General features: G+C 36.8%; 1 protein-coding gene across 1 annotated transcript; it reads left to right on the top strand.

The window, feature by feature from the left end:
• The first annotated feature begins 6 nt into the window (after positions 1 to 6).
• flii (FLII actin remodeling protein) lies at positions 7 to 14,197 on the top strand. Its single transcript, XM_067419679.1, has 30 exons — positions 7 to 157; positions 1,405 to 1,515; positions 1,632 to 1,703; positions 3,316 to 3,396; positions 4,111 to 4,196; positions 5,251 to 5,412; positions 5,565 to 5,668; positions 5,772 to 5,947; positions 6,143 to 6,300; positions 6,399 to 6,483; positions 6,931 to 7,078; positions 7,246 to 7,379; positions 7,475 to 7,687; positions 7,829 to 8,008; positions 8,101 to 8,183; positions 8,275 to 8,349; positions 8,438 to 8,521; positions 8,595 to 8,766; positions 8,852 to 8,956; positions 9,064 to 9,255; positions 9,372 to 9,560; positions 9,659 to 9,798; positions 10,101 to 10,308; positions 10,695 to 10,849; positions 10,943 to 11,003; positions 11,134 to 11,262; positions 11,376 to 11,482; positions 12,078 to 12,183; positions 12,476 to 12,541; positions 12,853 to 14,197. The coding sequence occupies exons 1-30, from the start codon at positions 95 to 97 to the stop codon at positions 12,985 to 12,987; spliced, it is 3,780 nt and encodes a 1,259-aa protein (XP_067275780.1). The 5' UTR covers positions 7 to 94; the 3' UTR covers positions 12,988 to 14,197.
• Positions 14,198 to 14,331: the final 134 nt, after the last annotated feature.

The raw sequence follows: 14,331 nt of genomic DNA, 5'->3' as shown, positions 1-14,331 counted from the left end.
CCATGTGAGAAGGGCGGGGGGATTGTTTGTTCCACCAGCGGCTGCCAAACTGAAATAGACTGCATCTCGTCTCCTGCCATATCCTGAATTAGACATGGCCGCGACCGGAGTTCTCCCCTTTATTAGGGGAGTAGACCTGAGTGGGAATGACTTTAAGGTAAGAGTTCTTATCTAATACGGCTATAGGTACGGGATAATGTTAATAAATCATTTGCGCACACGAGCAAAGCTATGTAGGTTAGTTAGCGTGTTGGTTATAACAGGTTGAGATGTGAGCTAGCAGTGCTAACTGTGCTAAGTTAGCTCAGAAGAACACTGGGCGTTAGCTCGCGACTTGTCAAAATTTGTTGCGGTCAATCAAGTGTTGTGACGGGCAGGGGAAATAACTATAACTGTTAGCAGATTAGCTTGGTTGGTTGACAGTAATAACGTTACTCCTGGCCTCAAAAAACGAACTGTGCTACTGACAGTCCTTCAAAACATTTTCTTGTAAGGTAGAGCTTCCTTTTGACCAGCGTACATAGAGTGCAGCATTTATATTAATATAAATATGTATTTACACACATCAATATGCGTATAAAAAGGAGTGTTTTGTTATTTTAAACATGTATATGTTAAATACAGAAGTCTTTATCAAGGGTTCCTTAAACTGTAGTCTTACCCAACCTCTCAAGTGTGTCAGTTCACTTGAGTAAATTTGTGATGATGCTCCGAGTCTTTGTCTTATATAAAGCCACTTCAGTCAGATCTTCTATCTCATGTCAAGATGATTGTATCACACTGCTTGTGTGAGGAGCTTACTCTATTATAGCTCATAGTGGTGTCAGGGGGGCTCAAGGGAGTGCTCTAAAGTTCTGTGCAAATGTTTAGAAAAATGTTACAAAAATAAGTGTAAAATTAAATTGTGTAAACGTGTGAATAAAATGTTTATATCTAACTACAGTTTTATACTAATTAAAAACAATACAATAAATGTGTAACGATGGAAACAAAATATTTAGATTATTAAACATGCTTTTATTTCACAGTACAAATTGGGTCTTTATACAAGAAACTACAAAATTTTAGAATGGGGATCTCTTACATAAGAATTTTGGGGGGCTTTGTGGCGTCTAAAGAATTGATAAACCCCATTCTAGCTCATGCTCATGTTGTTGCCATAGCAAACACACCCCATAATCTCCCACACATTTTTGTCTTTCTATCCTGAAATTACTTCATTGTACCAGGTTTATCTTGTTTTAGAAAAATGTCAAGCATCAGACTGACTTGAGTAGGCTTCTTTGGAAAGTGACATCAGTGTAGCAGATCCATTAAAAACTACCAAATCACTAACTCAGAAACTGACTCGTGTGACTCGTGATGGTCTGCTTTGAGACGTTGTTTCTCTTGTGTTTAACACAGGGGGGTTATTTTCCCGAGCATGTCAAGTCTATGAGCAGCTTGCGATGGCTAAAGCTGAACAGAACGGGGCTTTGCTATCTTCCAGAGGAACTGGCCTCCCTACAGAAACTGGTGATTGTGTATTGCACAATTTCATATTTTGCAAGTAAGTTTTTTTCCAGTTTACTAATATTCATATATTTACTAATAGTATCTTTTTTGTTGTTATCTCTTTTGTGTGAAATCAGGAACATTTGTCCGTGAGTCACAACAGCCTCACAACACTGCATGGAGAATTGTCAAGTCTTCCCAACCTAAGGGTAAATATGATCGACAATATTGCGAAATACATCACATGTTCTCTACTAGAATTTCATATAAGAAATATATAAATATTTATGTAACTGTTTGCATACACTACCGTTTAAAAGTTTGGGGTCAGATTGTTGTTGTTGTTGTTTTCAAAAGTAACTTCTAATTTCATTTAGCACGGATGCATTAAATTGATTAAAAATCACTGTAAAGGCATGTATGTCTCAAAAGTTTTCTATTTCATGTAAATGCTGGTTTTAAACTTTCTATTCTATACTGAAAAAATGGTTTTGGTCCAAATATTAAAGGACAACTCCGGTGAGAAATGAACCTAGGGGTAATTAACAGATGGTTACAGAGTAGATCGTTCTCTGGGATGCATTTTCATGGAAATCGAATGTAAAGAGTTTTATCTTTAAAAAAAGATTAGCTTATAACACTAGTCTATGGGGCACAGAGTAGTGAAATTAAATCGCTAGTTAATACCACTAACAAGGCTCAAAATAGCCTCACACTAACACAGTAGCATAATGAGGGTCCCAACATGCAAACCGAAGCATTGAGAACTTTGTAAGAGTACAAACAGTTTAATAAGAAGATACTTTATAAACATAGTGCATTACGTGTTCACGGACAGGCGCCATCTTGGAAAACAGTCTCGACTCATCGAGCCACGAGTGCTTTTCTAAGTGATGAACTGTGACTTGGAATCTCATATGGTCCGTTGTTTCTGGAAGAAAACACTGAACGCGACAGAGAAAATAAATAAATAAAAATAAAAATCATTTTATTCCATGTTATTACATTTCACAAACTTAATTCCTATCGACCAGCTCACTTAGAACAGCGCTCGTAGATCGATTCATCAAGACTGTTTTTCGAGATGGCGCCTGTCCGTGAACGCGTAATGCACTATGTTTATAAAGTGTCTTCTTATTAAACTGTTTGTACTCTTACAAAGTTCTCAATGCTTCGGTTTGCATGTAGGGACCCTCATTATGCTGCCGTGTTAGTGTGAGGCTATTTTGAGCCTTGTTAGTGGTATTAACTAGCAATTTAATTTTACCACCCTGTGTCTACCCTGTGCCCCATAGACAAGCGCTATAAGCTGATCTGTTTTTAGATATAAAACTCTTTACATTCGATTTTCAAGAAAACGCATCCCAGAGAACGATTTACTCGGTAACCATCTGTTAATTACCCCTAGGTTCATTTCTCACCGGAGTTGTCCTTTAAGCAGCACTACTGTTTTCAACACCGATAATATTAAGAAATGTTTCTTGAGCAGCAAATCAGCATATTATAATCATTTCTGAAGGATCATTTGGCACTGAAGATTCCTGAAAATTTAGGAATAAATTATATTACAATAGAAAACAGTTATTTTGAATTATAATACAATTTCATAATATTACTAATTCACTGTATATTTAGTTAAATAAATCCAGCCTTGGTGAGCATATGAGCCTTCTTTCAAAAATTGTACTGACTCAAAACATTTGAGCGGTAGTCTATGTACTTAAAATTGCTTTTGTCAATAAACACGACATGAATTAATGTCTTGTAAATATTCACATTGCTCAGACTAGCATTTAATCTGCTCTTGTTGTTTGACTGTAGGCGGTTGTGGCCAGAGGAAACAACCTAAAGAACTCTGGTGTTCCTGATGACATTTTTCAGTTGGATGATCTTTCTGTGCTGGTATGTAGAGAATTACTTTGTGTTTATTTCTCAACTCAGTATGTCTCGGTTAAATGCAAAATTACAGGCATGATTTAATTGAATGTAAGCAGGGCTGTGTTTTGATTAGTGAAACTATGCAAATTTGTCATAGATTTGATGCTGTATGGTGAGTTAAAGGGTTACTTCACCCAAAAATGAAAATGATCCCATGAGTTACTCACTCTCATGCCATCCTAGATGTATATGACATTCTTCTTTCAGACTCAAATAAAATTGGAGTTATATTAAAAAAGTCCTGGCTCTTCCAAGCATTAGAATGGCATTGATCCACCAGACCGCCTTCCGTATTCAACTTAAGTCTAGTGGCTCTCCCATTTAGGTTCTCCCCCCCCAATCATGTTTAGATACTTCACTTTATAAAGTTTTAAATAAGGATATTTTTCTTACACACACATCACTGCACTTCATAAGGCCTTTATTAACCAAGGAGCCATGTGGAGCAGTTATATGATGGATATATGCACTTTTATGGAGTTAAAAAATGAAACAACCATTCACTACCATTATAATGCTTGAAAGAGCAAGGACATTGTTAATTTAACTCTGATTTTATTCATCTAAAAGAAGAATGTCATATACACATAGGATGACTTAAGGGTGAGTAAATCATGGGCTTATTTTAATTTTAGGGTGAAGTAAGCCTTTAAATGTTTTGTTCTATCATCTATTCAGGACCTGAGCTACAACCAACTAACTGAAATCCCACGGGACTTGGAGAACTCTAGAAACATGTTGGTCTTAAACCTCAGTCACAATAGGTACATTCTATGTCTGTCTATTTTGTGCCCAGGTTCTTGAAAGTGAAGAGTAATAATCTATCATGAAAACACACTTTAATCACTTTAGGATTTTATATTGTGATCTGTCACCATGGTATTTTGGAAGCTCTTGACTTGTGATAATTTGGGGATGTACGTTAAGGATACATTTATGTGTGCCTGGACTTGTTAGATATGCTACTGGAAAAATCCCACATGGATCTTGAGACCTGTTTGTAAAAGTTGAACTATTTTTAGTTTCACTCCATGATAGATAGCTATGCATGCACTTAGTAGTTCTTAACCTTTTTAATTCAAAGGCCCCACATTGTTTACAACGATATTTTAAGGCCCAATGACTTTTCCAGTTGCTTGTGATTTAAGTGGATAGGGATGAATTTTTTCGTTCTTCTTTTTTTTTCTTTTTTCTTTTTTAAAGTTTTTGCTCATGTCTCTAGTTAATAAAATATTTTAGAATTTGTCATGACTTTATATTCATAAAATATTATATTCAGGGTTTTTAAGAGTGGGAACCCTGATCTTTCAAAGAAACTATTTCTAAATTGCAAGTCATCTTGAGGCCCCTTGGAAGTTTACTGTAATCCCCTACTCGGCCCCTAGCTTTATAACCACTAATCTATGTCTTTAAATCCACGGACACACCAAGCAGATGGTTGGCCGTCAGGCAACATCCAACCGTTTTTGAGCGACGGCCGAATTTTCTGTTCCGCACCGTTTACTTTTTTACAGTTTACAGTTGCCTGTAGTCCTTTTGGTGTGTTCAGATGCTGTTTTTCCCTCCAGACGCAAGGCAACAACACAGTCGGCTTTCATCAGAGCTAGTTCTTTGGTGTCGGTTTGGTGTGTCCCTACCTTAATACATATGTACATTAAAACCCGCATTAAAACATTTTTTGTGCAAACCAAACTCAGTTTATCAGTTACCTCCATCTTGACAAGTACTTGAGCTATCAAAGTGCACTTTTTTTTACTTGTAGTCATGTGAACACTTTGATTAGTCTGATACAGTTATTTGATGTTTGCTTTCTCACAGCATTGATAACATACCGAATCAGCTGTTCATTAACCTCACTGACCTGCTGTACCTGGACCTCAGTGACAATAATTTGGACAGTCTGCCTCCTCAGATGAGACGCTTGGTCCATTTGCAGACCCTGATACTCAATAATAATCCGCTTATGCACGCACAGCTGAGGTAAGGGTAGTTTTTATGGTTTAATTTCCGTCTATGCAATTAGTACACTTCCATACATGAGGGAGGCTGCATTTATTTCAGATTACATCATTCTGTTATCAACATTGCTTCTGATAAACTCTAACTCAAATCTGTCATTGTATGCATAACAGGCAGTTACCTGCTATGGTAGCTCTTCAGACCCTCCATTTAAGGAACACACAGCGTACTCAAAATAATATGCCCACGAGTCTGGAGGGCCTCGCTAATCTAGCAGGTAGAGATCTAGCGGTGTTACTGCTCTCGCTGTAAAATAATAATCAGTGTTTCTAATTGCTGGTTTTCCTTGTTTAATTAATCTTTTGTGCTTTTTTGTTCAGACGTGGACCTGTCCTGCAATGATCTGACTCGGGTACCAGAATGCTTATATTCGCTGGCTAATCTCAAGCGGCTAAATCTGAGTAGCAATCAGATATCTGAACTGTCACTGTGTATAGATCAGTGGACCAAACTCGAGACACTCAACCTTTCTAGGAATCAGCTCACATCTCTGCCTGTAAGTACATCATTGCCAAATAAAGTAAAACTAAGGAATTGATCAATTATCAGAAGTAGTTTGGCTTTTAAAAGGGCTTTTGCGCATAAGATGATACATCACTTTAATACTGTTGTTCATCTTACAGGGATATTTTTGATATTTGCCTGCCACTAATCTTGTCTCTTCCCTTTCCCTGCTTGATGTGATATTCAGTCTGCCATTTGCAAGCTGTCAAAGCTGAAGAAGCTGTATGTGAACTCAAATAAAATAGATTTTGATGGGCTTCCATCTGGTGTGGGAAAATTGTCCAACCTGGTTGAGTTTATGGCAGCAAATAATAATTTGGAGCTTGTTCCAGAAGGGCTGTGCAGGTGAGAACTGAAACCGTTTATTGGAGGTTAAATATAATTATAAATACAACGTATATCCTATTGATAATTGTAATATGTGGCTATTTGATTTTACTCAGGTGTGGAAAATTGAAAAAGCTGGTCTTGAACAAGAACCGGCTAGTGACATTACCAGAGGCCATCCATTTCCTCACTGACCTGGAGGTAGGAAATCTTTAAAAATATCCTGAAATGTATCACAGTTTCTACAAAAATATTAATCAACAAAACTGTTTTAAACATTGATTCAAAATAAGAAATGTTTCTTAAGCAGCAAATAATTGCATTAGAATGATTTCTAAAGGATCCTGTGACACTGAAAACTGGAGTAATGATGCTGAAAATTTAGACTTGGCATCAGGAATAAATTACATTTAAACAGTTTTTTTAACAGAAAACATTTATTATGAATTTACAGGTTATTTGCTGAATATTACTGTTAATGGTGTAACTTAATTTGATAATTAATGTAGCCCTGAGAGACTTCTTTTCTTACCAGGTCCAACATTTTTATGTACTTTTGCATGAATGTTTGTTGCTTTAGTCTTTTTAATATGTTAACCCTGTTAATAAATGCTGATTAAAGTTGTCTTTGTGATGTTGATGTTTTAGGTTTTGGATGTTCGTGAGAATCCAAATCTAGTGATGCCCCCTAAACCAGTGGACAGGACAGCTGAGTGGTACAACATAGACTTCTCATTGCAGAACCAGCTACGATTGGCTGGTGCATCTCCAGCCACTGTGGCAGCAGCTGGTGGAGGTACAATATGCTTTTTTTTTTCTCTCTAGACGTTGCATGATTATTGTAATTATGAGCTATCACAAACTAACCCTTGTTGGCTCAAGATCCTGAGTTTGAAGTAACAAAACAAAAAATCTGACTGTAATTTATCTCAAAGTGCAACATGATCTTTGTGCGTTATACAGGAAATAGTCCAAGAGACCATATGGCCAGGAAAATGAGGCTCAGGAGACGCAAGGACTCGTCCCAGGATGATCAGGCTAAACAGGTGCTAAAGGGAATGTCAGATGTGGCTCAGGAGAAGAACAAATCCATTGAGGTGAGGGAACAGCAGAACTAACAATAATTGAACCCGTTATATTGGTACATGTCCAATCCTTTCTGATCTTCACATGCCTCTTGATTTTTTTTTAGGAGAATGGAGACATGAAATACTCTGACCTGAAAACCAAACGCTGGGACAAGAACCTGGAGAAACCTCAGCTAGACTACTCTGAGTTCTTCTTGGAGGATGTGGGACAGATCCCTGGAGTTACGATTTGGCAGATAGAAAACTTTGTACCCATGCAGGTGGACGAGGCCTTCCATGGGAAGTTCTATGAAGCAGACTGTTACATTATTCTTAAGGTCAGCCCTGTAAAACAAATTCTAATGATCATCATGTTTATTAAATGTACTATAGTTAAATTATTTTTTCTTTAATTTATAAGTTCTGCTTCCAGTCTGCATTTCCTCTTTCAATGAATGCTTTGTTATGCACTTTTACAGACGTTCTTAGACGACAATGGAGCCCTGAACTGGCATATTTATTACTGGATCGGGCAGGAGGCTACACTTGATAAGAAAGCCGGCTCTGCTATCCATGCGGTCAATCTCCGTAATTATTTGGGTGCTGAGTGCAGGACAATCAGAGAGGAGATGGGAGATGAGAGTGAAGAATTCACTGCGGTCAGTCAAACAAATGCCATTCCCTGCACAAAATGATTATCATATGCATTATCACCATATGCTTAGCTCTGTTTTTCTGCACTGTGTTTTAGGTGTTTGACAATGAGATCTCTTACATTGAGGGTGGAACTTCTAGTGGATTCTTCACAGTAGAGGATACGCAATACCCAACCAGGTGCCCCGCCAAAAACAACACCCAGGACCGCCTCTCCAGCTCACCCCTGGTCTGACTCACACTAATCCTGTTTGTTTTGTGTTTTGGGCAGGTTGTACAGGGTTTATGGGAAAAAGAACATCAGATTAGAATCTGTGCCTCTGAAAGCATCATCACTCGACCCACGGTGAGTTTCATGTGCCATTCACATGTATGTTGATGAGATTGACTCAGATAGTGATGGTGTTTTTTCTCTATCTCTCTTTATCTTTAAGATTTGTCTTTTTGTTGGACACTGGTCTTGAATTATTTATTTGGAGAGGAAGCAATGCAACACTTGGTGGTACTACAAAAGCAAGGTAAAACAATTAAGCTGTGTGTTTTTCTCTGTCTATTTGTTCACATTTGTAATAGTGCCTATGCTATTTACAGGTTATTTGCTGAAAAGATTAACAAAAATGAGCGGAAAAGCAAAGCAGAGATTACGACTTTGATGCAGAATCATGAACCTCCGGAATTCTGGGAAGTTCTTGGGGGACAGCCAGAGGAAATCAAGAAACATGTCCCAGATGACTTCACTCCTGTCCGACCCAAGCTCTATAAGGTCAGGGAATGGTCTATGGTTTGTTGCGCATTCCTTTCTAAAACCACCACAGTCTAAAATATTTAGTACTTTCTTGTTCTGTTAGGTTGGCTTGGGCTTGGGATACCTTGAACTTCCTCAGATCAACTACAAACTGTCTGTGGAGCACAAGGACAAGCTCAAAATAGATGTGGTTCCAGAGCACAGACTGGTAAATATAGAGTTTAGACTGTTAATTGTAACTAAATTCTAGGATCATTTAAAAGTTTGTAATCATCCCTGAATATACTTAACTGCTGGAATATTTTTTTGTTATAGGTACAAGGTCTTTTGGATACTAAAGGTGTCTACATCTTAGATTGCTGGTCTGATGTCTTCATTTGGATTGGCCGTAAGTCCCCACGTCTTGTGAGGGCAGCTGCTTTGAAACTGGGCCAAGAGGTGTGCAGTATGCTTCATCGGCCAAAACACGCTGTGGTCAGCCGTAATCTGGAGGGCACAGAGGGCCAGGTAAAATGGACAAAATAAGAGATAATATAATAAGAAAATCATTTGGCATTTTTTAGTTTTTCTATTAAATAACAACATACTCTGTTGCTGTTATAATTCCATGTTGCACTCATCAGGTCTTCAAATCCAAGTTCAAGAATTGGGATGACGTGTTGAAGGTGGATTACACCAGGAACGCAGAGAGTGTGAAACAAAATGAGGGCTTGTCCGGAAAGGTGAAGAAGGATGCAGAGCAGAAAGACCAGATGAAAGCTGACCTAACGGCTTTGTTCCTGCCGAGACAGCCAGCCATGCCCCTCACAGAGGTGAGACCTGATTTTGTGGCTCATTAATGCCAACTTTTCAGTAGTTCTGCATTGTCCTAATTCATTGTGTCTTTGTGTGTTTGTTGTAAATCTGACAGGCAGAGCAGATGATGGAGGAATGGAATGAGGATTTGGATGGCATGGAGGGCTTTGTTCTGGAGGGGAAGAAGTTTGCCCGTTTACCAGAGGAGGAGTTTGGTCACTTTCACACTCAGGATTGCTACGTATTTCTCTGCAGGTTGGTCAGACGGCTCACTAAAATGAATTGCAGAAATTACAGCCAGGTTGTGACATCACTCAATTCTCAGATGGACAGAATTCTGATAAACTCTGAGAAATCTTTAGACAAAAAACACATAATTTCTATTAAATTTCATCTTCAGTGCTCTGCATAAATTTACTGATTTGTTCTAACTAATAATGAGTGTTTATTAACTAAAGTAAAGTAACGTAAGTAACTGAACTAATAACTGTTACTGTCGTAGATACTTATAACTTTCATCTTTTATTAAAATTATGGGATATTTGCGTCTGCTTCAGGTACTGGGTGCCAGTGGAATATGAGGATGATCAGGAGAAAGGCAAAGAGAAAGGAGAAGAGGGAGACGATGAGGAGAAACAGCCTGAGGAAGACTTCCAATGTGTGGTTTACTTCTGGCAGGGCCGTGAGGCCTCCAACATGGGCTGGCTGACCTTCACTTTCAGCCTGCAGAAGAAGTTTGAAAGCTTGTTCCCAGGGAAACTGGAGGTACTGAATGCTAACATAATTAATTAAATGGATCCATTTTAAAATGGATATCATTTTACATCTTCATTGTGTTGTAGTGACTCTTATTGCCTTGACTTCTTATCGTCAGTGTCTGGAGGCAAACCTCATATCTCCAAAAATGCTACTTTTAAATAAATGGAAAAACACTGTATTTTATAAATATTTAAACATGCGTTGTCAAAGTTGATATTGTGACTTTATAAATTGCCAGACACTTGCATGTCATATTATTAACTTTTTTATTATTAATTATTAATTTCAGACATGCATGTCATTAAAAAAAAGGCCCCATCTGAGGCAACTTTCACATATGTCATGGCATGAATAGACTTTTATTTTAAGGAGACATCTCTTGTATATTTCAGGTTGTGAGGATGACCCAGCAACAGGAGAATCTCAAGTTCTTGTCACACTTCAAGAGAAAGTTCATCATCCACAAAGGCAAGAGGAAGCTAAAAGTGGACAGTGTGCAGCCAAGCTTATACCACATCAGGACAAATGGCAGTGCGCTATGTACCAGGTAACTATATAATGTTATGCACAGGTAGTATTTCATCAGCTATATCTAAAAGCGAAAACATTTACATGTGTGGTGTTTCTGTTGTGTTTTTAGGACTATTCAAATAGCCACAGATTCCAGTAACCTCAACTCTGAATTCTGCTTCATATTGAAGGTAAACTGGCATTTGATGTACTTTATACAACCTGAATATATATTATAAATCATCAAATGATAATAAAGGAATCAAGATTCATATTTGCAGTGGTTTATAAATGGTTGATAATGCAAATGTTTTTGTGTAGGTGCCATTTGAAAGTACAGACAACCAGGGAATAGTGTACACGTGGGTGGGCCGAGCAGCAGACCCTGATGAAGCTAAACTGGCAGAGGACATCATGAACACCATGTTTGATGACACTTACAGCAAACAGGTTCATTCCAGCTATGGACATCAAAAACAAACTCATTACATTTTGAGGATTTGAGGATTGAGCATTTTGTTTTTGCTTTAAACAATTTTTTTCTCTTTTCCCCCTTTCTTTAGGTAATAAATGAAGGAGAAGAGCCAGAAAATTTCTTCTGGGTTGGCATTGGCTCTCAGAAAACATATGATGAAGATGCAGAGTATATGAAATACGCTAGACTGTTTAGGTAAGCATTTTATTTCAGAAAAGTAATTTAAATATAAGAAATACATTTTATTTAGCAAGGATGTATTGGATTGTTTAAAAGTGACAGTAAAGACATTAATAAAATTACACAATATATTTTTATTTCAAATAAATGTTCTGTTCATAAAAAAAATCCTGAAAAAACTAATCCCTAAATAATAAGAGATTGATAATAAGAAATGTTTCTTGAGCAGAAAATCAGCATATAATGATTTCTGAAGGATCATGTGACACTGAAAACTGGAGTAATGATGCTGAAACTTCAGCTTTCACATCACCAGAATAAATCAAATTTAGATATATTTAAATAAAAAACTTATTTTAAATGTAATATTTCCCAATTTTACTTTTTTTTATTTATTTTTTTTTAAGTTTTGGTGACCATAAGAGGTTTCTTTGAAAAACATTAAAAAACTCTCGACCCTGTATGTATTGAATATTTTAAATCAAATAAATGCAGCTTTGCTGAGCATGCTGACACTAAACTTTGCAAGTTAGGTTTTTTTAAATTTTGCATTACATTTTTCATTTACCATATTTTTGAGGTTATAATATATTTTTATCTATGATCTCAGGTGCTCAAATGAAAAGGGTTACTTTGCTGTATCAGAGAAGTGCTCCGACTTCTGTCAAGATGATCTGGCTGATGATGACATCATGCTTCTGGACAATGGGAAAGAGGTAGGGCTTCAGCAAAACATGATCTGGGCATTTTTATTTATCCATTCATTGATTGTTTTCTATGTTGTCTCACTAAGTTATTGTATAGGGAAATTTTATCAGAAAAGATTTTTGAATTTTTATCAAATAAACATTTAAATGTTTTGTATTTTAGGCAATCTTGTATTTTTATTTTATAACTTTTTGTTGTGAAGATAGCTGACATGGCATTAAAAAATATAATAATAATAATTATTATTATTACTGCTACTGCTATTTTTGTTAGTTAGTTTTTTATTTGCTTGTTTCACAGGTTTACATGTGGGTCGGCACACAGACAAGCCAGGTGGAGATTAAACTGAGCTTGAAGGCTTGTCAGGTCAGTTACAGATTTTGTACACCAGAGGCCAGTTGCATGAACATAGCCATTATGTTAAGACCGTGTCTGAAGAGCTTGTACAAACAACTAGTAGTCCGTTATCAGTCTTACTTTTCTGTATCAAATTAGACCAATCTATGTTTATGCACCTGACTTAAAGTTATGTTCAGTCGTAACGAAATTTAATGACTAACTTGTAAGACTAGTCTTAGCAGGTTATGCAACCGGCCCTACCACTCGTTTATTGTAAACCAGCACTAGTTTTTTATCATTGCACAGACACCTCAACAGTTGTGTTGCCTTTCAATCAGGTCTATATTCAACACATGAGGTCCAAGGATGCTGAGCACCCGAGAAAACTGCGCCTGGTGCGCAAAGGCAATGAGCCTCACTGTTTTACCCGTTGTTTCCACGCATGGAGCACCTTCAAGACTGCACTTGCATAAATCAGACAGTATGAGCATTAGGGTTCAGAAAACACACACCACTCTCAACAGACCTTCCATTTATTATTATTGTGCACTGCATCACTCTCTTAAAAAAAACTCATATATATTTGCTAATTGAAGCTATATTACTGAATTTTATATTTGTGTAGATTTAAAATCAGAGGAAGAGTCTAAATGATACAGCACTTAGGCAAGCGTTAAGAGATCAAATGCTGTATTCCTTAAGGGATGGTTTTTAGAATTACATATCTGTTGAGGGAGAGTCTACATTTTTTAACCACCTGGCTGCACAAATAATTATGAATTGTCTGTTTACTTTTTCTAAATTATGCAGCAATTATTTTAAAGACGACTCTATATCATTTTGTTTGTGCTACACTTGCTCATGTTTTATTCAGTAGATGCACACACACACTGCCAAATCTTTGTTATTGAAAAGACAACACTCATGTCAGTTTCAGATCTCACCTAAACGAAATGCTGATTTTTGGAATTGTTTGCTTTTGAATGTTTCGTTCCATCAGCTTGACATGTTTTACTGCTTACCTTTGGGATGTATACTCTGATGCCAATGCTGATGGAATAATGAATTGCACAGTTTATGTGGGATGTTATTTCATTTATTATGTGTCAGAAGGAGAAGTTGTTTTTACGCCCTTAAACTGCCCAGCACATCCATACTAATGCAGCAGTTAACTGGGTTGAACCCAGCGATTTTTATCTTTGATTGCTTTGACTGGCAATCTAGTGCTATTGGTGCAACTGTGCTACTGCGATTTGGTCTTCACATATCAAGGCTGTTTTAGCTATTTGGCTGACACCATTTCATCAGTCACAGATTGTACAATTTTTTTTTTAAAGAAAAAAGGAAAGAAAAAGGTTATGGTCCTATGTATTGACCACTTTTTTTCTAATTTCGAATGTTTGTTGAACTTGGACAGGGAAGTTTGTTTAGCCAAGGAAATAAATATTCTTATTTTAATTATACTAATAAAATTTATGGCTGTCATAAAAGGGATTGGTAGGGGTAAAATACATTTTTCCAATTGATGGTGAGTTGCCCTATTTTGTTTCTTGTCACCGCAGCTTAGTTGTCTGCATATATTAATGTATTTCTATGTGTACAAATATTTTCTGCCTCTGATTTCACTTGCAAATGCTCTATTTATGTATTTTGTATTGAATAAAGTTTCATCGCACATCTGTATATCTCTTGAGTATTTGTATGTCGTTTGTAGGTCGTTTTCATTAATACTTACAGTTAAATTAATGTTAAGTCAATTAAAAAAAAGTATGATTGTGAATTGTTTTATGAGCAGAAATTGATAAAAAGACCAAGTA

This window comes from Pseudorasbora parva, chromosome 2 (assembly GCF_024679245.1).
Source record: "Pseudorasbora parva isolate DD20220531a chromosome 2, ASM2467924v1, whole genome shotgun sequence".
NCBI lineage: Eukaryota > Metazoa > Chordata > Actinopteri > Cypriniformes > Gobionidae > Pseudorasbora > Pseudorasbora parva.
This window is presented reverse-complemented; position numbering and strand designations above follow the sequence as displayed.